Source organism: Lynx rufus, unplaced genomic scaffold, assembly GCF_022079265.1.
Source record: "Lynx rufus isolate CCGP_SWC_20201006 ecotype Redwood Valley unplaced genomic scaffold, mLynRuf1.p SCAF_12, whole genome shotgun sequence".
In the NCBI taxonomy this organism is placed as follows: Eukaryota; Metazoa; Chordata; class Mammalia; order Carnivora; family Felidae; genus Lynx; species Lynx rufus.
In genome coordinates, this window is record NW_025814826.1 from 30924573 (window position 1) to 30949193 (window position 24621).

General features: G+C 38.3%; 1 protein-coding gene across 2 annotated transcripts in view; it reads left to right on the forward strand.

Moving 5' to 3' along the window:
* The first annotated feature begins 19612 nt into the window (after nt 1–19612).
* ZBTB10 (zinc finger and BTB domain containing 10) overlaps nt 19613–24621 on the forward strand; it is a 37872-nt gene continuing 32863 nt past the window's right edge. The window contains exon 1 of one of the 2 annotated variants that reach the window (XM_047074069.1): nt 19613–19787. In XM_047074069.1, coding sequence (XP_046930025.1) covers nt 19692–19787 — 96 coding nt within the window. In that variant the 5' untranslated portion in view covers nt 19613–19691. Of the gene's footprint in view, nt 19788–20716; nt 21698–24621 lie in introns of those variants that run through there. The other variant, XM_047074068.1, reaches the window with a different exon arrangement.

Consider the following 24621-nt stretch of genomic DNA (forward strand, 5'->3'; position numbering starts at 1 on the left):
ACAGAAGGCATAATTGCACATATGTAAGGAGACAGCATCTTTTTGTTTCATGTGAGTTCAAGAAAGAGGCACTTTTTACTCAGTTCGTCCCTGAGATATGAAAACTAAATTTTACATTAAATGACCTCATTTAAAATTTTCTATGCCAAAATTAAATGGGACAACAAAGAGTTCTAACAGAGCAAGTGTGGCCCCTCCAACTTCTTAGTATCCCCTCAATGAAATCTCTGAGAGCAGTAACATTCATCCAACATCCCTGCTAATCAACTGGAGATTGGGCAGATGAGTATTTTAGTCATGGTCATATGCTTGCATAATCTTCAGTGAGCAAAATATGAAGAGCCTATTTTCTAGTAAAAATAGAATGCACAATAACCAAAACATTCAAAGAATGAATTGTTAAAATTCACCAGGTACTCCAAAACAAGCAAAGAAGTACTTTCAGGATTTTCTTTTTAAAAACAAAAATATCAGCAAACGTTTCAAAACTGAAACTTAACTGACCTTAAAATTGTAGTTGTCTTGAAAAAAAGAAAAATTGTAGTTGTCTTATAATATTTATGGTTTTTTAATAAACTTGTACACTTGTAGACAATTTAACAAACAAACACAACCATAAAACATGCTAGCAGGGAAAATAATTAACCTGAGGGAATAAATGGGGAAAGTTACCAAGCAAAAGAAAGCCTAGATTCCAAGATCCCTCCAAATAGGAAATTGTTATCCTGTTCATTTTATTTTAGAATCTTGCTTCTTTTTTGTGGGTGGTGGCTACAGGGAGGTCTAGGAGATAATGTAAGGAAAATAAAAATATTATGGATTATATTTAAATTTTTTCATTCAAAATAGAAATAACATTGAGAGAAAAAATGTGTACTTTTAGAACTCAAATGATGTGTTTTATTGAAAACTGTCAATAAAGGAAAGAATATGGTATAACTAGTCATTCTTTTTATTTTTGTAATACTGATGACTCTAATTGTCCTGTGCTTTGAATAACAGTATACATTCCTGGAGATTTTCCTTCTAAGAGGTACCTGTACTTCTCTGGGAAATGTTTTTTCAGTCTAATATTTAGATTTTCATTTACAAGTGTGCTACTTAGCAATTCTGATTTGGTTAGCAACATTTAAATATATTACTTAGTCATTTATGATAATTTAGCACTAAAGATAAATAATCATACTTATTCATATTTGCTATATTCATTTGAATTATAGACTTCAGTGATTTTTAGGGGACTTGGAAGTATAAATGAGAGTTATTCTTCTGGTTTGGTCACTATATTTTATGTTATCAGTACCAATATAATCTGTTGCAAATTCAAGTTGATGATACTATTGCTTCTAATTGTATTCTATTGTATACACTAATAATAATACACTGTCATTTTTTCAGTCAACATCTACAGAAAGATTGCCAGTGTAATAGACTATGTTAGTGTGTTATAGACACAAAAGTAGATATGACATAATGTTCCTTTAGAGAGTTCATAGTGGTGGTGCAGAAAAATCCATACCTAGCCATATTAACATAATGTGATAAGGGGGCAAAGATAGGCAGGGGTCTTGGGTATTACAAAGGCACAAAGGTGTGGGGGGGGGGTAGGTCGGTAGGTAGGTAAAAGACTTTCTAGGAAGAGATGATAACTGAGGTAGGTTTTATGAAAGAATTAATTAAATGATGAGAAAGAAGGAGGGTGCTCCAGACAGAAATAGCACCACTGCTAGAGAGCAAAGTGAAAGATAAGAAGTAGAGGGAGATGATAAGAGATTAAAATAGAAAGTCAGATGGAGGCCAGATCATAGAATTATTGAATTCCACGTTAAGGAGCTGAACTCAATCTCACAAACGATGATTCACTGAAATGTTTAAACAGGGAAATGAGGGGTGCATGGGTGGCTCAGTCGGTTGAGCGTCTGACTTCGGCTCAGGTCATGATCTCACAGTTCGGTTCCTGGGTTTGAGCCCCGCGTCGGGCTCTGTGCTGACAGCATAGAGCCTGGAGCCTGCTTCGAATTCTGTGTCTCCCTCTCTCTCTGCTCCTCCCCCACTCATGCTCTATCTCTCTCTCTCTCTCTCTCTCCTTCAAAAAATAAATAAAATAGTTTAAATAAATAAATAAATAAATAAATAAATAAATAAATAAATAAGGAAATGAGATAGTAAGCTATGGACAGGGCCAGACCAGAGACTAGAAGTGTAGTTAAGAGGATGTCATAGTATTCAGGATGAGAGCTGATGAGAGCCTGAACTAGGAGAGTAATAGCAGAGTTGGGGGTAGGAAAAGGATTCAAGAACTAGTTAGGAGGTAAACTGCATAAGAGTTGGTAATTGATTGAACATGGGACATACAAAAAATGCAAGAGTTAAAGACAATTGTGAAGCATAGCACCACACCAAGTACAACAGAGAATACAGGAGAATGAATAGGCTTCACAGGAAGTGATGGCTTCAATAATTTTAGATTTGAGTGTGAGGTGTAACTGTAGCATACACATAGCAGCCAATCAGCGCTCTGCAGAATGTTTTGACATATAGCTCTAGACTTGATGTCATTACCAAGTGGCAGTTAAAACCATGTCAATGGGTCAAGCAACTCAGAATGTAGTGAGAATTTTTCCCTCTCAACTCACTGTGAAATTATACTTTTAGATGCTTATCTTCACTTTTAACTGTGAACTTTAGATCTAGTACCTATCATGAGTGGATCAATCTACTTGATTCATCATTGATTTATGTATCTTTGAGGTTGTCTTCAGAGTCTAGACATGGAGGCTTATGTTAAGTGAAGAAGCACAAAACAAAACAAAGACAAGCAAAGTATCTAAAATTAAATGTATTGGCAATTCTTCAGGATTATTTCTTACATTCCAGTGGCTCAACAATAACCCCCAACATATTGATTTCTTGTGGAACTTTTAAAGTAGCAGCTGAATTCTTTGATTAGTTAAAAGCAACTCTATTATTTTTGTTGACTTTTAAGTTAAATCAAAACTATTTTCTGTGCAGGCTTCAAGGGAAGAACATGAATAAAACTCTTACAATGACATTTCAGAATCATGTGTGGCAACCATGCAGATTAGCACTGACACACTTTCCAAGAGCTACTAAAGACAGCCTTTATGCAACTGGGCAAAATGAGTGGGTGAATAGTTTTGTGTGTGTGTGTGTGTGTGTGTGTGTGTGTGTGTGTGTGTGTGCGTATGTGTGTGTGTTTCATTTTTTTTTTTAATTTACATCCAAGTTAGTTAGCATATAGTGCAACAATGATTTCAGGAGTAGATTCTTTAATGACCCTTACCCATTTAGCCCAACCCCCCTCCCACAACCCCTCCAGTAACCCTTTGTTTGTTCTCCATATTTAACAGTCTCTTATGTTTTGTCCCCCTCCCTGTTTTTACATTGTTTTTGTTTCCCTTCCCTTATGTTCATCTGTTTTGTCTCTTAAAGTCCTCATATGAGTAAAGTCATATGATATTTGTCTTTCTCTAATTTCGCTTAGCATAATACCCTCTAGATCCATCCACATAGTTGCAAATGGCAAGATTTCATTCTTTTTGATTGCCGAGCAATACTCCATTGTATATATATACCACATCTTCTTTATCCAGTCATCCATCGATGGACATTTGGGCTCTTTCCATGGTGTGTGTGTGTGTGTGTGTGTGTGTGTGTGTGTGTGTGTGTGTGTGTTTTAAGTGGAGCCATGACCTCTGAGATTTTCTGTTGTTTTCACTATGATCTATAAACTGAACAAAGTGCTATTTTCTTTCTCACAGAAGCAGTCCATTACTTGTCTGGCACTAAGGCACTGTATCGGAATGAAGCCATAGCTCCTGTTGCTTTTAATGGCAAATACGGGCTACCTGTGCCTCCTTTCCTATGTCCCATGTCCAAGGTAAACAATTTGATATAGCAATTCACAGTTCTAATTTTCGAAAATTCTAATTTGCCACAACATTTTTTCATGATCTAGGACCCTGCTTCAGAATCCTTCTAATCACATTGCTAAGCAGTAATTAAATTACCACCAGTCAACTGGAGCTGACAAGCAAGAAGGAATTTGAGTGCTACTGCTGGTCAAGACCTTCCTTTTCCACATTTGACTTAAGGCAGGCATCAAGTGTGATTTTCCTTGAGATAAAAAAGTGAACTGAGAATATAAAGATAACCAGAACCGTGTTCCTTCTTCAAGGAGCTCACAGTGGAGTAGGGGAGATAGACATGTGAAATAACTGAGGATCCTTCACACTAACGGTTTAATCTGACTCTACAGTTTAACCAAGAAAGGGGAGATGAAAAAGAACAGATGCTTCATCTATGTCACCCTATGCAAGTACATGGAGTACAGAGCTTTTACCTCCTACCCAAACTGAAACCAAGGCAGGTAAACTTATTTCATTCAATCACCTAAAGGTATTGAGAATAATCTCTTTGAAATGTCACAATCAACATGGATTTAATGTTAACAATAAATACAAAAATTTAGCCGGTTACACATAAATAGCCAAAATAATTGGTTTACTAGAAATCCTGTATTTGACATGAAGTCCAAGCATAGCACTGGGATACATAAAGTTACCACATAAAAATTTAAGAAAATTCTTCCATGATCCTCAAAGTGAATTTCAAAAACACATCTAGCAACGGACTCCACAGTTAAAGAAGGATGTGGAGAAAGTGGAAGGGATTTGAGAGTCACAGAGATGATTAAAGGGTTGGGAAGATGGGAGCTAGAAATTATTTAGCCTAAGTTAGAGAAGACTACCGGGTTTCTTAATAACAGTATTCAAGCAGAGGAAGGGTTGTTATATACAAGATGATGAACAGCTGCTTTCTATCTCAACTGGAGAGTGGACAGAGGAAACAGACTTTGAATACAGCATGATATACCTAAGTTAGACATAAAGAAGAACTTTTAAGAATGAGGATCATTGGATAAGAGACCTCAGGATCCTCTTATTATTTTTTTAATGTTTACTTATTCATTTTGAGAGAGAGAGAGAGAGAACGCACATGTGTGAGCAGGAGAGGGGCAGAAAGAGAATCCCAAGCAGGCCCAATGCTGTCAGTGTAGAGCCATACAGGGGGCTCGATCTCACAAAGTGTGAGATCATAACCTGAGTGGAAATCAAGAGCCGGATGCTTAACTAACTGAGCCACCCAGGCACCCCCAGGATCCTCTTATTGTACCTATTCCTTAAATGATGCTGTTTCACAGGGTCCTTTTCAAATTCTTTATCTCTTTTCACTTTATATATTGTCCTTAATTTATTTCATTTACTCTGATTTAAATTACCTAGTATAAGCTGATAATCCCCAACATACATCTATATATCTTTTTCTCTATATCTCCAATCCAGACCACTTTGCAAATGGCCTCCTGGACATCAGGCTTCTGTCTTTTACTTGTTCAACTGTCATAACTGATAACCCTGTCTCTCCAGTCTTCAATTCCATTCTCTGGTCTATATGATGTTCTGAACCTTGGTTTCAGCTGAGGTCATGATCTCACAGGTTTGTGAGATCTACCCCTACATCGGGCTCTGTCCACACAGGGCCCACTTGGGATTCTGTCTCTGCCCTTTCTCCACTCATGGGCACACATGTTCTCTCTCCTCCAAAATAAATAAATAAACTTAAACAAAAGATTTAAATAAATAAATAAATAAATAAATAAATAAATAAATAAATAAATAAATATTAAAAAGCAAGTCCAGTCATTTCCCTGCTTACAATTTTCTGACAGACCCCATCATTTACTTGCTTTCCAACATCTTACTCCTTAACCTATCCAATATCATCCCTGTCACTCACCAAATGTTATTAATTCCAAGATAATTTCACCCCTTTCATCCCACTCTGTCTTTACAAATCTGTGCTTTTTTAAGTCTCTGTATTATTCACTCTTCCTAGAACACACTTATCTCCTTCTTTCTCTGGTTCAGCTTCAGTTCTAGGAATTTTTCATTGACCTTACCACATTGGACTAGTGGCCATGAATAAATGCTCATGAATTTCCATGAAAACTTGCCTTGAATAATTTAATGTTGTAGTCAGTATTAATAAGAGCGTTTCCAGACTTCAGGTTCAGTAATTGCTCATTTAGAAAACATTTAAGTAGCTTGCTAACAGAATCTAATGATCAACCTTCAAAAGTGGTATATATCAGACTATTGTGTTTATCACACTAGCCTCAGGCTGCTGTTCGTCCGACACCTCTTGCAGCATTTCCTCTGGCATTTCCATATCACTCTCCCATTACCGTACTAGTGCCTTTTCTCCATCTCTTAGCCTGGCACAATTATTGATACATATTTAGACACTTTATGTGCAGCCTCTTGAACTCATTTCTTACAATACTCCTATGAGGCAGGTAGTGTGCTCACTTTACAGGTGAGAAAGTCATCACCTATCCACAAACAACATATATGTATGTGCATGTGTGTGTGTGTGTGTGTATATATATATATACACACACACATGTATATTCTATGGGCTCTGGCCTACCTAACATGTCCTCTTAAATACCTCAAAAGAATCTCAAAATGAAATTTCCAAAACATGAATTCATAACTTTACTCCCAAATCTTGCTCTTCTGATGTTACCTGCTTAGTGAATACTGGACACTTAAGAGTCATCCTCCACACTTTGCTCTCTTTTAATCCCCATATCCAATCCATCCCCAATTTATATATATAAGATTTTCTTCCTAAATATTTCTTAAATTTGTCCAGTTCTCTCCAACTTTACCATTATTAGCTGAGTCCAAGTTTTCATCATCTCTTATAACAGCCCCTATATCCTTTGGTCTTCTTCTTATCCATTTTCTACAGCCAAGAGGATCTCAAAATCCAAATCTAATCATGGTACTTCACGCTGTCCCTTCCTCCCACCTCATTTAAAAGCTCTTTAGCAGTTTCCCATTGTTCTTATCAAAAAGACAAACTTAAAACTGCTATTCAATGGATCACATCCATGCATCTCAAATTCACCTATTCTCACATCCTGCTCCGCTTCCTCAATTGCTCCAGGCACTCAGGATTGCTTTCTGTCCTTCAAACCCGTGATGACACATTGTTCTGCAGGCCTCAGCACAGACTGGAAAGCCATCTCTCTTCTCCATTTCACCAAGTTAACTTTTAATCATCCTTCAGATACCACTTTCCTGGAGAAATCTTCTCTGATTACCCTCAAAAACCAAGTCTAATCTTTCTATTTCTAAAAGCCCACTTGTTTCCTTCTTCTCTTCTTTGTATTTGTTTTTGTGATGATTTGATTATCAACCTCCTCCATTAGATTGTAAGCTTCACGAGAGCAGGAACTGTTTATTCTTGTTCACCATTTTATCTCTAGTACTTATCTCTACTACCTGGCATGCAGTGTTGGAAAAATTGAATAAATTAATTTGTTGATTTATATTTGGTAACCACTGATCTAAGTGCTTTACATATATACTTTCATTAAATTTTCACAACAGACTTACCAGGTTACTACCTTTCTATTATTAACTCCATTTAGAAATGGGAAAAACAGGGTCTAAAGATATTAGGTAATTTTCCCAAGACTCACAAGTTGAAAAGTTAAATCCTCTACAGTAAAACTATATGCCCAACATTTTGTGGATACCTTTGGAGACATTAATGTATTAATTAATGTAACACTGAGCACATGAGCAGGAAGAAGTCTCTGAATCATGAATTGATCATTTGTGTCTCTTGAGCAAACCTGAAAATCCTGAAATATTTAAGAGTCAACAACAGAATCCCACGGTTGTTAGGTCAGGTTACTTAAACAGAAGAAAAAAGTAGGCTGGACCTGAATTGTACTTGTTCAGTGAGCCTAATTGTTCCACTGACCAGTGAGGCATAACTTTGCACAGTACAACACTGACTGTGACTGGCCTAGGGGAATGTATCTCAGAGCAGACAAAAAAATTTATCAAGCCAAAATTAATTAATTGATTCTCACTTCACCGAAAGAAAACAACTTACCTCACTCACGTTCACTGTCTTTGTTCATGCAGAAGACTCTGCTGAGCCATTGTAAGTAGTGCAACTACTTTGAGCAGTTTATCCAAAAGTGCTTCTGAGTTTTTCCTTCTCCACCTACACTGTCTGGTCAACTCCTTTTGAGAACAGAGGTATAGTGGCATAGCCATTCTTTATGGGTCTTGTTGCAAGAGTAATATATCAAAGTTCAAGATGAATTTTATGTTGGTTGATCACGAATGTTCGGAAGAGCTTCACCTTCATTTCTGGAAGTTGTGTTAAGGATTTTTAAATTATCATTACCATCTTTTATGAAGTTATTGTCATCATGACTACTGAATTCTTACTACATGTAGGAGGCTGATAGATATGTAATGTTCAGGTTACTACAGAGAAAGTCTTCAGAATTCCCACTAGCTTTTCAAGCAGGACTTGAAGAAGTAGAAATAATTTGTTGATCTCAGTAGTATTTTGTCAGATCTGCAACTCAGGTTTGGGCATTCCCAAACTGGGCTTGTTCACTATATTTTAAATACATTAGAGTTTGGATACTATCTCAAACCAACTCAGAATAGATTGCCAATTATTTTTCAATAGAACATTTATCTGGAAGGAGAACTTAGCTTGTTTACTAAGAGAATTTCTTCCTAGTGAATGAATCTACATAGGAGGCCAAATTAAAGATCAGATTGTTGGATGAGCCTGTAATTAGGAATTAGATGGTATTAAGAAGTATCCGATTTAGTCATTTCCTTGCTTAAAAAATCTTTCAGTCTTGCCATTGCTTCAGGAGAAAAAACAAATTTTGTATTGGTCTCTCCCCCTTCTTTCTTTTCAAATCTCACCTCAAGCATTTCTATAGTCCAAACACACTTGGACTACTTAAAATGTTCTTACTTCTAGGATAATTTTCCTTATATTTTGGCAAAACTCATGCTTTCATCTATATTCCCTAGCAATTCAATTTTTAAAACCAGCAATAATCATTCTATCCTCCATGTTTCCACAGCAATTTGTACATATCTCTATCAACACTTAACCATTATAATTATTAATTTTACATGTTCCTCTCCTTCATTGAAATGGGAGTTGCTTGGGGGTTGGGACAATCTTATTTACCTATTAAATCCTGGTGTTTGGTACACAGTAGAAATTCAAAACATGTCTTTAAAATGCTTGTTGGTTACGTTCACTAAACTAGGTAGTAAAATGAATATCTCCATTCCTCAGTAAGTCCAGAATATTCTGTTTTATAAAATAAACATTCCTATTTACATTCTACTAGACTGGTGTTTCTCTCAGGATTTTGAATCTTGTGAGTTAATAAAAATAACTTTTTAAACATTTTAGGAAGCAATGAAGCAAAAAACATTAAAAATAAAGCCACCATTTGTTAACATCATAATTTTAAAATATATCTTAACTCTAAACCATGAGAAAGGATATAATTTAAAATAATAGCCTTTTAAATTGAACAAATTTAACTTTATGAAAAATTTTCTAGGTTATTATTTTTTTTTTCTTTCCCAACTGGTGAAAATTAGCATTTGGGACACACTGAACTAGATCAGTGTCCCCCCCAAAATAATTTTAAAATACTAGGTACCCTTTCATACATTTCTAAGATAGCACTTGACATATTTTCATTGTAAATTCACATTATTGTAATGAATGTCATTTCTGGCATGTGATAGATATTGACACTACAAAATAAAATATCTTCTTAGAAAAATCCATTCAAGGGTAACTGGGTGGCTCAGTTGGTTAAGCATCTGACTCTTCATCTCAGCTCAGGTCCTGAGATCAAGCTGCTCATTGGGCTCTGAGCTGAATGTGAAGCCTACTTAAAAAAAAGAAAGGAAGGAAGGGAGGAAATCCATTCAATGGAATCTATATACTACAACTGATACCCATCATTATTCATTTAAAAATATATGAACAAACTGTTGGAAAATTTACCTTATTCCTTTACTTCCATTTTACTTCCACACAGTTTTATAATATGACACTTATATTCAGAAGTCCGTTATCAATTAAAACTTAATTTCAAAATTTCTATAACCCTAAATGTATAAAATATCCTGAAATGAGTTACCTTTATAATTACTAGTGAACATTTGGTCAAAGCAACATAAATATATTGATATTAAACATGTCATAAACATTTACTGAAAATACATTTCTTAATTAGCTGAGTTTCTTCAACTAATTAATGTGGTAAGAATTTGTTTGCTAGGATGAGAAATAGTTTGTCATACATTTTATTCCCTTTTTTCTTCTTTTTAAGACGTGCTGAGAATATTTGTTCACAAAAAATTATGGATGAGGGAAATAGAAGGGGTTTGTTTTAACTACGTCACAAATTCTTTAAACTCCTTGAAGTTACATGCAAAAAACCCTTAGTGATCTATTGTTGAAAACTATTTTTAATGATTAGCCGACACTTTAGTTAGGTCCTTCTTCATTTTTGTTTAAAGGAAAAGCTGAAAAACATTTGTACAAGGATAGCTACCAAGTAATTAGGGACATTTTACTTTCTGTGTCTGGTGTCCCTTTTCCATCCTGGGGCAATATAACACAGTTAATATTAGGGATGCGTAAAATGTGTTTGCTTTTTTTTTTTGTTTTCTGTTTTTGGGGGGTTTGTTTTTTGTTTTGTTTTGTTTGGTTTGGTTTGGTTTGGTGAAGGGGGAGAAAGGTTTGTGCAAGGTGGAGGTAGGACCAGAAAACCAATGGGGGGCGGGCTCTCTAGTGGCTCAGTTTTAGAAAAACAGTGCACATGGAAATTTAAAGGCTGACAATTAATTCTCTTAAAAAAAACAAAACAAAACTACATGCTGGTTACATAGTTCTTAGAAATTCCTTGGAAACCTCCAGAGCTGAGCATACTCCAGTTTGAAGAGCACTGGAATATACCTGAAAGTATATTAATTCTATTAGCTTTAGTTTCAAAGTGTGGTATTTTCTGACCTTGACACTACCTCCAAATTCTGGGGGAAGGAACTTATTTGCAATTTTTAAGCCCTCTGTGAAATCATTATGTGAAGTTGTGTAGAAAGTCCTGCTTTAGGGGCGCCTGGGTGGCTCAGTCAGTTAAGTGTCTGACTTTTTCTCAGGTCGTGATCTCACGGTTGGTGAGTTCGAGTCCCGAAGTCAGGCTCTGTACTGACAGCTCAGGGCCTGCAGCCTTCTTCGGATTCTGTACCTTCTTTTTTTTTTTTTTTTTTTTTTTAATGTTTATTTATTTATTTTGAGAGAAAGAAAGAGAGTTCACCAGAGCAGGGGCGGGGGAGAGGGAGAGAGAGAATCCCAAGCAGGCTCTGAGCTGTCAGCACATGGCTGTGACATGTGCTCTCACATGAAATTGACATGGCTCTCAATTTCATGAACCATGAGATCCTGACCTGAGCTGAAATCCAGAGTTGGACACGACCAACTGAGCCACCCAGGAGCCCCAGCACTGTACTTTTAGGATCTTGGCATCTTTCTCTCTTCCATGTTTTCTCACCTGGTCCTTCTGAAGGGAACCGGTTTGTATTTGTAAACTTATGAAAGAGGTGGATTAGTGTGAAATCTGTGGCTACTGATCAGAGCCTAATTAATCAACCTATCAGGGAAATGAATTTGTGAACCAAACAGTTATCTGTACACTAAATATTTGAGATAGACCTCTTACAAAAATTGATAATGTTTATGTGGTTTTAATAATTCAGTGTTCAATAAAAATAAATATTAAGCCTCTGCTCCTACTTTATTGTTCTCATTCTTTACAGTCGATATAAAAATTCATATTGTAAACATGATCTATTTTTGTACAAGTCATACATACAAAGAAGGCCTTTTACTTTTTAATTCATCTGAGTACAGTGAACTCTTATTTGTGATCAATTAAAAGACAAATAAACTGCAATGACAAAATGGTTAGCTATCATTAAATTCTGAATTTCAAATATTTTTTTACATAGTACTCACCTAGGGGCACCTGGGTGACTCAGTCAGCTGAGCCTTGGTTCAGCTTGGGTCATGATCTCATGGTTCATGGGTTCAAGCCCTGTGTCAGGCTCTGTGCTGGCAGCACAAAGCCTGCTTGGAATTCTCTCTCTCTCTCTCTCTCTCTCTCTCTCTGTCCCTTCCCTGCTCACACTCTCTCTCAAAATAAATATTTTTAAAAAATTTAAAAAAATAAATGATACTACCTAATTTTTTAAATAAATAAATAAATAATAAATTTTTAAGTACACTCCATGCCCAACATGGGGCTTGAACTCACAACCCTGAGATCAAGAGTCATCTGTTCTACCGACTGAGCCAGCCAGGCACCCCTGAATTTTCAAATATTTTTAATTAAAAGCAAAACTTCACAGATAAAACATTTCATTTATTTATATTTTTAAAGACCTAGTAGTTTAGTTCTTAAAAACTTCAAAACAATCTTCCTACAACTGTACACTTTATAAAAATGCCTTACACTGTATAGCAGGTACGTATTATCAACACTTAACACCTATTGTATTTCTGTTCTAGTAGTTCATTTTGATCTATGTTTTAGTCTTTTGTTGAAAGTTCAAGGTTGTACATACTTAGTATTTGCAAATTTGCACACTCATACATGATTCATTCAACAAATCCTTACTAATTATCTGCGATGTCATAGTCACTGTTTCTACACACCATTGAGTCAAGCCAGAAAGAGTCCTTGACCTCATGGAGTTTTCGGTTTATTGGGGGAACATGCAAGAATCAAATAATTACACATGTTTAAAAACTACAATTATGACAAGTGCTGTGAAGGAGAGTTAAAAAAAAATACAAGAAGAATCTTCAATAGCATATATGAATGTTGGGTGTGTGTTTGGGGGGGGGTGGTTAGGGAAAGTTGCCCTGAGGAAGTGATATAAGGATGAATGTGGGTTAATTAGGAGAAAGGAGGGAAAAGCATCACTGACCTAGAACAACAGCTTCTACAAAGGCCAGACAGGTATCAAAGCAAACATGAAGGACAGAAAAAGGCTACCTTCTAGAGGAGAGTGTTAGAGGCAAGGGGAGCCTCTAATGAGATGAGGCTAGAGTATGAAAGGCAGCCAGATCTTTCTGGACTCTACAGGCATTTAGAAAGTGTTTTTACATGTAGACAAACAGAAAATAATTGAAACCTTTGTAGGGTTTTAAGTGTGATTGTGGGTGGGGTGATAGGATAAGATTTGCATTCTGAAAAGATTACTGGCTTCACAGTAGGAATGGATTAGAGGGCAGGGCAAGAATGTATGGTTTACTGAGATAGACTCTTCTCTGAACATTTGCATATAAACTTCAGACTTTGAAAAATCAGGTTTTAAAGGGATTGGGATTTTCTAAGAAAAGAAACACTGTGTTTTTAGCTTTTAAATATTTTGTGTTTATTTTTTAGGAGCAAAGCAAAATGGGTTCACAGTGAGTATAGAAAAAGAAAAATGAACAGTACACCTTCCCAGAAGTCCTGGGAAAAAGTTTGTCATTGATTATTGATGTTAACTTTTTCTCCCCAAATGAAAATAGCTTTATTGATTTTTTTTATTATACACCCAATATAAGTTATATTTTCACTATAAAGCAGTACAGAAAATGTGTTAAGAAAGTTTTTTAGAAACTGAAGTTCAACTACTGACTAAGTATTGTCCCCATTCTGGTGAATCTTTTAAAACTACTCTCCATGCTAGTATTCACATATGAACTTATATATACATTTTAGGGACCATGGCTATCAATAAATATTAATAGGAGGAATTAATTATTCCCATCATATGTGTTAATATATTGCTTTCTTCACTCAACAATAAGCCTTGGACTTATAAAATGCCATATGAACCTTTTTAATGGCTAGTGAATAATTCATGGTAAGTGTGTGCCATAATGTATGTAAACAACCCCACAGGATGGAAGCTCAAGTTTTTTAGGCTTATAAACAGTGCTACAGTGAATATCCTTGCACAGACATCTTAATAAACCTGTCTAGGATAAATTTCTAGAAAGGAAATTGTTGGGTAAAAAGATACATATATTTTTTTTGTTTTGATACATATAGCCAGCCTAATGTTAAGCTATTCCTATTTACATTTCTAATTATATTTATTTTGCTATACTTCTAATGGACTAAAAAATTACTTATTCACTGGTGTTTTTTATGCACACTCCTCTGATTACTGGCCAAGTCTGCACATCTTCCCATATATTTATTACTTACTTGTATTTCTTACATAGTTTAAAAAATTTTTTTTTAATGTTTATTTTTGAGAGAGACAAGCAGAGTGTGAGTGGGGGAAGGGGAGAGAGAGAGAGAAAGAGAAAGAGAGAGACACGAAGAATCGGAAGCAGGCTCCAGGCTCCCCAGATCCTGACATAGGGCTCAAAGCCATGAACCAAGATCATGACCTGAGCCAAAGTCAGACACTTAACCAACTGAGCCACATAGGCACCCTTCTTCTTATATAGATTTCTATGTCCTTTGCACATTTTTTTCTTTTACTAGATATGTGTTTGTTTTATTGATTTATAAGAGCCCTTTGCTTATTAGTGGTATTAAGCCTTTGTCTGCCATATACACCCCAGACTTCTTTTTCCTAGTTCACTTAAAAACATCTTTGTTATTAAAAAAAAAGTTTTAAAATTTATATAGTTAGTTCTGTCAGCCTTTTTCTTTAAAAAAAATTTTTAACATTTATTTATTTTTGAGAGACAGAGTGAGACAGAGCATGAACAGGGGCATAGAGAGAGAGGCAGGACCCAGAATCTGAAGCAGGCTCCAGGCTCTGAGCTGTCAGCACAACACCCAACATGGGGCTTGAACCCAAGATCATGACCTGAGCCAAAGTCTGATGCTTAACGGGCTGAGCCACCCAGGTGCCCCAGTCAGCCTTTTTCTTTAAGGCTCTTGCTTTTGTGTTCTACTTAGAACTAGGTCTTTCACTGTCCAATATTATAAAAATACATCCCTACTTGTATTTTCTTTTGGTACTTTTTACATTTTCATGAGCATTAAGGGAGGACAAATGATACTGACTTTATTAAAATTTTTCCTTTTATGAGAAATTCCTCTTTTAGGATTTATCTTAAAGAAATAATAGACACAAAGTTTTAGTTTCAAGGATATTCACTAAAGAATTATTTATAATGACCAAAAAACTGTAAGCAATGATAAGTTCAACACCAGAAGACTGATTACATCAATTATGGTATATCCATAGCCATTAAAATGACACTAAAAATATTTAATCATATTAAAACATATTAGTAAACATAAGCACAAATATGCTAAGATGTAATACATAAACACCAAAAAACAATTTTAGCTAGGCACAGAAGAGTAAGATTGTATTTACACGACAGTGGTTAGTTTTGGTACCGGAAATAATGAGTGATCTTTTCTTATTTTTTTCTGCCATGAGCATGTATAAAGTATGAAAAAAGTTTAAAATTTAGTGTACCTTGTGATTACACAGTGTATAGTGGTGTTTTCGTAGCTACGGGTGCCTTAGAGATTGTCTTCAACCTTACAAATATAACTTTTGCTTCACCCAATAACCTTGAGCAAGTTGGTTAACCCTTTTGTACTTGAGTTTCCTCATCTTTTAAATAAGGATAATAATACCTATCTTGATTTCATTCAAAAGGAAGGTGTGTAGGGGCACCTGGGTGGCTCAGTCGGTTAAGAGTCTGACTTTGGCTCAGGTCATGATCTCATAGTCTGTGAGTTTGAGCTCCCCCCGCCCTTCAGGCTGTGTGCTGACAGCTCAGAGCCTGGAGCCTGTTTCAGATTCTGTATCTCCCTCTCTCTCTGACCCTCCCCCTGTTCATGCTCTGTCTCTCTGTCTCAAAAATAAATTAAAAAAACAAAAACAAAAACAAAAAAAAACAAAAGGAAGGTGTGTAAACTGTTCATAATTCACTGTAAGCTATATAGAAAGTATGATTTACATTCAACTACATAAACATCATTGCTTTTTTGGCTTAAACCCTTTTCTTGAGGTGTGACTGACATACAAAAAGCTGTACATATATTTCTTAAAGCTTTTATTTCTTTTTTAAGTTTACTTTTTTTTTTTTTTTTTAGTAATCTCTACACCCAACATGGGGCTCGAACTCATGACCCTGAGATCAAGAGTCCTATGCTTTTTTGACTGAGCCAGCCAGGCCACCCACAGTACTATTGAATGTATACAAATTGGAGATAAATACACACCTGTGAAACCATCACCACAATCTATTCCATAAACATATCCATCACCTTCCAAAGTTTTCTATTGCCCACTTTATTACTACTTTTTTTGTGATACAGACATTTAAGACCCACCTTCTTAGCAAAATTTTAGGTATACAGTACAGTATTGTTAAATACAGGCACTATGCTATACAGGAGATCTTTAAGACTATTCACCTTATATAACTGAAATGTTGCACCCTTTGACTAATACCTCTCATTTCCCTCTCTCCCCAATCTCTGGCAACAATTACTCTACTTTCTGCTTCTGTGAGTTTAACTAAATACCTCATAGAGGTGGTATCATGCAATATTTTTCCTTCTGTGTCTAGCTTATTTCACTTACCATAATGTCCTCCAGTTTCAACCACATTGTTACAAATGGCAAGATTTCCCTCCTTTTTTAGGACAGAATAATATTCCATTGTATGTATATGATTATTGTTTTTAATGTAAATTCGATGGAAACATTAGTTCAATATCTTTACTTAGCTAAAGAAAGAAAAAAAGAAGAAACAGAAGAAAAAGTTGTCTACCAAATTAAACTGCAAGGGAAGATAAATTATTCAACAAACATACTAATCCCCTCCTATGTGCCAAGCACGGATTGGGATAGGGAATTATAAAAGTGAGTAACACATAGTCTCCATTCTCAGGTACTTCAATCTGGTAGATGACACATGTCAATCCCACAGACAGAATCATAGGCTATTGTCCCTAGAACTAAAGAGGCAAAGTGCCCCCACCAAAGCAGTAACTGACTGTCAAGTTTGACTATCAAAGATCAGATGAACCAGGTATAGGATGTCAGCCTCACAGCAGTTATAGTGAGACAGTATCAAGGTAACCCACAGAATTTTACATAGCCTAAAGTGAAATTAGGGGATAAATTGGTTGGGGAATGCCCCATTCTTGAGGGGTTCCCCTGGTAAGCATAAGGGGGAATCCCCTTAAATATGGTAGAACCCCCAACAGTAAATGTAGGGGCTAAGGGGAGAACAGATCCCTACTTGCTAGCAGGAGACTGGAAGGGGTGGGGGAATTCTTAAAAACTCCATTTACAGAACAGGAGATCCCCTTATGTTACTCAAAGTTCCCTCATACATACAGCTGTTTTGAGACGTTTGTGATTACTATCCTCTTGAACTTTGATTTTGATTCCATCTCCCTTAAGGTTTAGAGGAAGACCTTAATATTTCTTTATATATATCAGGAAGACCTGTACATTTATATAGAAAAAACAATAAAAATATAAATACATATACATACATACACCACACACTCACACTATTTGGCTGTTAGGAGTTCAATAGTCCTATAATTTAAGCCATTTACTTGTACCATTTGAATCTAAAGTTCATTCCCAATTAATCCATGTTTAAATATAATTCCAGACAGAAGACAAAGTGGATTTTACAAAATATAAGGTAAGATATATGTCTGAGAAAAATACAGTCCTGACACAATTCACACCAGTAGGGATTCAAACATTTTTGGTGGTTCTAGTGCTACCAGAAAGCAAAAATAATACTAGCAAAATTCCTATTATGTACTAAACATATAAGATGAAAAGAAGCAAAGATGTTCATTTAACAGTTTGGAATGAAAATAATTTGTAAAGTTGAAATAAAAATTCTTAAACCCACTTTCACTTACCATTACCTTAATCCTAGATGAGCAATTAACTTTAGTAACTCTTTTTATGGGAGAGGCACTGGTGGTTAAAATACAGTAAATAATGTATTTATTTGCAAAGTGCCTGGAATTGAAAAAATGCATTAAGGACAAAGTACTGTATTGTTATAGCATTCTTCCATATATTACATGGAAGCACATATTATATGTACCCCAACAGGCAGAATCCTATCTTCTCCAAGGTACAGATTAGGTCAATGTCATGAGCCTACTGTCTCAGACTTTCCAATAACTAAAACAAAGCAGGACAAAATGAAGAAAAAAAAAAAACACCAACAATGCCAATCTGAGGATTTGTATCAGAATTTGAAGCTGTTGATCACATGGATAGGTGATAATATGATCATTACTGGAAAAATAATTCAAAGCCAAAATCTTTTTGTGGCAGGTTAATGTATCATTCTTTACATTAAAATTACATTTCATCTAAAAGATAGAACTAATATTTTTTTGTTTCATATACAGCACTGTTCATTTATACTGGTACTAAAATTATAGAGAACTTAAGTGGAAGTTGCTTTGAATAAATCTATACAATCAATAGCATATATGAGTCTGGATGTGCATGCATAGGTATAGCCATTGAAAAATATTAATATTAATGGTATTTTATAATATGTCTGGGAAACTGCTTTTTAAAGCTAATCTTGAGAAACATACCATATTCCTTACTCCACATATATATTCAAATTTTTAAATAATTTTCTTACTTGAAAAATAGAAATTTCAAAAGAACAGAATCATCAAACTTGAGGACCTAAAAATTGTAACACATGCTTTTATTAAACATAAAATTTCCCATTAATATTTAATGCAGATTATTAAGGCCTCTAACCATAGATAATTTGTAACTGTAGAGTTTGTATTTCCAATTTTTTTTCTATGCACATTCTAACATATATTAATGTAAAAAGTGTACCCTGTCATATAAATGTCCTTTTTCCCTTTTTCAAGAGTAATTATCTTGAACATATTTCATATTAGTTTGTGATTAAACTTTCAATATATTTCTTAAAAAAGTTAAAAAGCCTCGCCATAGTTTGAGAACATCTTTTTTTAACCTGAAATAGGTTTGAAAAAAAATAATTTAAAATTTCACATTTTAAAACAATAAAACGAGTCTAAACACTTTAGTATTAGCTAAATTTAGCATACTAAAATTTCAAAAAAAAGAGAAGGGCTCTAAATTGGAAAACCTTCTTCTGAAAAACTCGACCAAGATTATGAGTTTCGTTTCCAGCTCAATCTGTTCTTTTAATCATTCTAAATTCCATACGCAATGTAAACAATTAAAAAATAAGTCTGAAAAATTAATTCTTGTCTTAAGACACACAGTCCTTGGAGTCGCACACAACGTCCGTAGAAGCAGACTCCTCCCCGCTCCTGGGGAAAACCCTGCCTAATATTTATAACGTTATGACATACTGTAATACTCACAAGGTGGTTGTAGAAGTATAAACACGACTGGAGTTATCTGATTGGCTGGTGGTGATGTAACACCCATGTCAATACTTCCCAGTGAACGCACGTGTTCGACCTTTTATTTAAATTTCCATTTCATCACAGCAATAAGACACTCGGGGCGGTGCATTTTCTGTGAAATGATTATTGCCTTGGGCCTGAGGTGGTGCCTCGCACACACAATGCTGCAGACGAGGAGGTGTCGGTGGTTGTAACCTCCTCGCGTGAAAGGCACCGCCTGGTCCAGTCTTTGTGAAGGAACAAAATAAGTTCACTTCCTTGGGTACCGCCACCCACCCCTAGGCAAATGACAAGGCTGGAGCGCAGCTCCCACCGCACAGTTATTTCTAAAGTCCCAGGTGAACTCGTGGCGAGAGAAGGAAAATGTGCGTCCCGGCCGCGGGTAGGTGCGTGTGGGCAGCGGGGAGGCGGCCAGACCCTGACACTCGCCAGCTGTTTGTCCTCCGCGTAGCCCGGCCCCGGCCGCACACGCCCGCCCCCTCCCCGAGACCCCCAGCCAGCCGCTCGGCCTTTTGTCCCCCGCCCCTCGGCCGACTTCCTTCCCCCCCGGCCGCACCCCCGCCCCCAGGCCGGAGGCGCGGCCCAGCCCCTTTCCCGGTCCCCTGGCGCCCCCACCCCACCCCAGCCCAGCCCCAAGCCCAGCCCCCCTCCCCCAGCCCGGCCCCCACCCTTTCCCCCTCCAGCGGTTACTGCTACCCCGGTGCATTGTGGGCGCACGGTCCGTTGTTCATTTGCCATTCGACCTCCGCCAGGGCCTGGTCGGACGGAAACGCTCCGCCGGCTTTATTGTCGGTTCGTTATGTGGCGGAGCCTAGCAGTTTAACGTGCCTCTCGCCCTCAGCGCCTGGGAAGCCGGCGGCGGCGTCGGGACTCCTCGGCGCACCGGAGGAAGGATATCTGTTTGGAGGGTCGGTGTGTGCGCGCGGCTTTAAAGAGGGGGCAGCGGAGGGTCTCCCCGCACTCCGCCTCTCAACTTCGAAGGCCCCACGCGCCCCCGGCTCGCTGCTCACCTCTCCGCCGCCCGCCCCCTTCTCCGCGCGGGACGCTGCCCGGAGCACAGCGGGGCGGGGGTGGAGGACGAGGAGGCGGCCGGAGGCGGCGGCCCGGCGGGCGGTGGTGGACGCGTGAGGCAGCCCCGGGAGCGAGCGCGAGCCGGGCGGCCGGGCGGGAGGGCGAGGCCGAGCCCCGCGAGACCGGAACGCCGGGGGTGGGGGCGGGGGCGAAGCCGAGGGGGAGCGGCGGGGAACGCGCGGGACGCGGCCCGAGGCCGGGCGCGAGCCGGGGCACCGGGCGGCGGCGGCGGCGCGCGCCATGTCGTTCAGTGAAATGAACCGCAGGACGCTGGCGTTCCGAGGAGGCGGGTTGGTCACCGCCAGCGGCGGCAGCGGCGGCGGCGGCAGTTCCACGAACAATAACGCTGGCGGGGAGGCCTCGGCTTGGCCTCAGCAGCCCCAGCCAAGACAACCCCAGCCGCTAGCGCCTCAGCAGCTCAATGGGCGGGGGGCCGACGAGGAAGTGGAATTGGAGGGCCTGGAGCCCCAAGACCTGGAGGCCTCCGCTGGGGCGGCCGCCGCCGCCGAGGAAACCAAGGAGTTGCTGCTCCCCCAAGACGCGGGCGGCCCCACCTCGCTGGGCGGCGGTGGCGCGGGGGGCCCCCTGCTAGCGGAAAGGAACCGTCGGACTCTGGCCTTCCGAGGAGGAGGCGGCGGCGGGGGTCTCGGCAACAATGGCAGTAGCCGCGGCCGCCCCGAGACCTCGGCGTGGCCCCTGAGGCATTTCAATGGGCGAGGGCCAGCGGCTGTGGATCTGGAGCTGGACGCGCTGGAGGGGAAGGAGTTGATGCAGGACGGCGCGTCCCTGAGCGACAGCACCGAGGACGAGGAGGAGGGGGCGAGCCTGGGCGACGGCAGCGGGGCGGAAGGCGGCAGCTGCAGCAGCAGCAGGCGGTCGGGCGGAGATGGCGGGGACGAAGTGGAGGGCAGCGGTGTGGGAGCTGGCGAAGGAGAGACTGTCCAGCACTTCCCGCTCGCGCGGCCCAAGTCCCTAATGCAGAAGCTACAGTGCTCCTTCCAGACCTCTTGGCTCAAAGATTTTCCCTGGCTGCGGTATTCCAAGGATACTGGCCTTATGTCTTGCGGCTGGTGCCAAAAGACCCCTGAGGATGGGGGAAGCGGGGACCTTCCTCAAGTGGGGCACGATGAGCTTTCGCGAGGGACCCGAAACTACAAGAAAACCCTTCTTCTGAGACATCACGTCTCTACCGAGCACAAACTCCACGAAGCCAACGCCCAGGTACAGTATATCCTCCTACTTTTTAAGGTCTTTAAAGGAAAGATTTATCAGCTAAAAAAAAAAACAAAACACTTTCCTGGGTGAAGGCATCATTCCAGTTGTGGCAATGAAGGGAGCTCGTGCGTGGGGGTTTAGAAAGCCTGGGAACAAGTTTTCAAAAGTTATCTGTGTTGGGGGTTGGGGGGAAGGAATGACAATTTTCTAATCGTAGCGCTGAATTTTTTTGATGACTCCTTTCTTTGTCCATGGGATTGAATTTTTTAAAAGTTTAATAAAGTGAGTTTGAAAGTTTTAACCCCAAAAAGTTGATTTTGCGGTCAAAAATTTTATTAGCTGTGATTTTAGAAAAGCTGCCTTATGTTTCAGTCTTTCAGCATGCTGTTGGAAGTCAAATCTGGCAACTCTTTGAAGAATGAATTAAACAATTTCCTTAACCTTTGATGCTAACCCTTTCAGGAAAACGTTCAGCTGAGAAAGTTCTTTATATCAGGTCAGGATAATGTGAATTATGAGAGCAGTGTGTAAATGTAGAGCAAGCTATTTGGGTAACACTCCCCATGAATAATTTTACTCAATTCATCTCTGTTGAACTTTCTTACCAAAGGCATGCTTTTGGTAAATTACTGTAGTTTTTCCTTGTTTCCTCCTACCCAGATTTTTGTGCTGAGATTTTCTCTAATCCTCCCTTTTAAAAACCTTCTTGTAAATGCAGTTCATTTTACACTTGCATATTAGAGATGTTTCACGTGAGGTTATTTCTATCAGGTAGTAGGTTGGTAGAGACTTTATTTACTAAACTGCTTGAAAACATAAGTCCTTAGTTACAAAACATAAGCTGTACCTTAGTTATTTCTTGTTTTAATATTTCCAGACTAAAGATAGTAGTCTTAACATTTTGGTAATCCCTTTTCAAGCCAAATAGATGTTGAGCACTTCTCGTTTAAGAGTTTTTGGACAACCAGTGTGGTGGATGGAATTCATTTTTTTGTATTGGTAGCCATTCATTGATTTTAGAAAGTCAGCTTTTAGATACTAGTCTCTGTGTGTGTATTGGAGTGATCTTACTGTTCACAGCACTGGAGTTAATTAGGCACTATCCAATAACCCCCCATAGCGCAGCAGTTTCTCAGAAGTTAACTTTAAAGCATAGGGTTATTTTTCCCAGTGGAGAATGGCAATAGTCTTCGTACAAATTTTAGTTGCCTAAGCCCTAGAAGGAAGGTCACTTAAAGATATATGGCCCCAAAAGGTTAAGTAAATTGTCCTAAGTCTTAGAGTCCTCGATGACAACTGGGACTAGGGCCTATAAAGAATGTTGTAATGGAAAAAGAATGGGTTTTAGAGCAAATCTGGGTTCGGATCTCAGCTTTCTACAATTACTAGCTTTATGAGCTTGGGCAATGGAGTGAAATATAACTAGCATTTCCTTGTGTAATGTATGCCGAACACACATCACCTTACTCTGCAAAGTCATATTATTTTATAGAAGTGGAAGTAGAAGCTTTAAAGAGTTAAGTAATATATTAAGTTATTTTGTAAGATGATGGAGGAGGGGGACTTGTGAAAATGAAAGCATATTTTTCTAAATAATCATAGGTTGGTTATTCAGAAAACTACAAAAAGACAATGAGAAGGAATACATATTCTTAATATACATGTGGACCCAGTTACTTTTCTTGTCAGCATAGTCTGTCTCTCTAGGCAAATCTGAATGGGAATGCAAAATATAATTAGCTGCTTAGTGAACCTGAAATCAGAGGAAGGGGAATTAGAATTAGTTGGATAACCTTATGATAGACTTAGTATGGTGTAACCTTCTCCCCTAGGCATTATCTGGATCAGGGGATTCATTCCCTAGGTAAAATCTTTTCTGAATTTGATCTCTGATTTACCCTTCCTTTTCCCTTTGCCCCCTCAAAAATTTTTATAGATATAAGATACCATTTTTCTCTTAGGACATACTTTCATTAGGCTGAGGATAATACAGTTTAGTAAGTATGTCCTGTGTGTCTAAGGGTGTATATACATATATTGGTTACCTTGATTGAGTTTCAGATGTTTCCCCTCTGAATTGATCCTGATTTTTTTTGTTTTCATTCTAACGTTAGTTTGTGGGTGTTAACCTTGCTGTTTACCCCAGATACCACCTACATATCTGTCTTGTTAATATGAGTGACCTGTTCAAGAATTGAGTTATTCCTATGGACAGAATTCGGGGTTTTTGGTTGTTTTTTTTTTTTCTTATCTTGTAGCCTTTGATTACCTGTAGGAGGCAGTATAACACAATCTGTAAGAGCATTCTTGGGCTTAAGGTTAAGGGGACCTGAATCCTAATCCTCTACTTTCTTGGCAGGCAAAGGAGTTAACTTCTAATTTCCTTGTGTATGAAAAGTATATATGCCAGCACATAATCACTTAGTAAATGCTAGTCATTATTATCATTGTGTATATTTATCATAGATAATCGTAAGGGTGTGTGTGTGTGTGGCCTGGTACCTCATGTGTCTTCAGTGTTACCAATTTTGACAGTTTGGAAAGCACTTTATCTTGTGGAATCAATCTTGATTCTAGAGAATAAACCATTTCTCCATTTCATACCTTCAGAGACTTGGTTATCCAGTTCTTTGAACATTCTGAGATTTTCTCACATAGGCAGATTTTTTCACAGCTTCATAAGAATACTTTGCTTTCCTTTCTCCTGTCTTAAAAATAATGAAATGAGAGTTCTGGAGTTCTTCAGGCAAGAATTGAATTTGAGGCTAAGGGTAGTTCACTCCCTTTATTCCTTTCAACTCCACCCCTCCTTTTTTTCAAATTTTTTAATTTTTTTTTTTTAAAGAGGGATTTTTTTTTTTAATTTTTTTTTCAATGTTTTATTTTTATTTTTGGGACAGAGAGAGACAGAGCATGAACGGGGGAGGGGC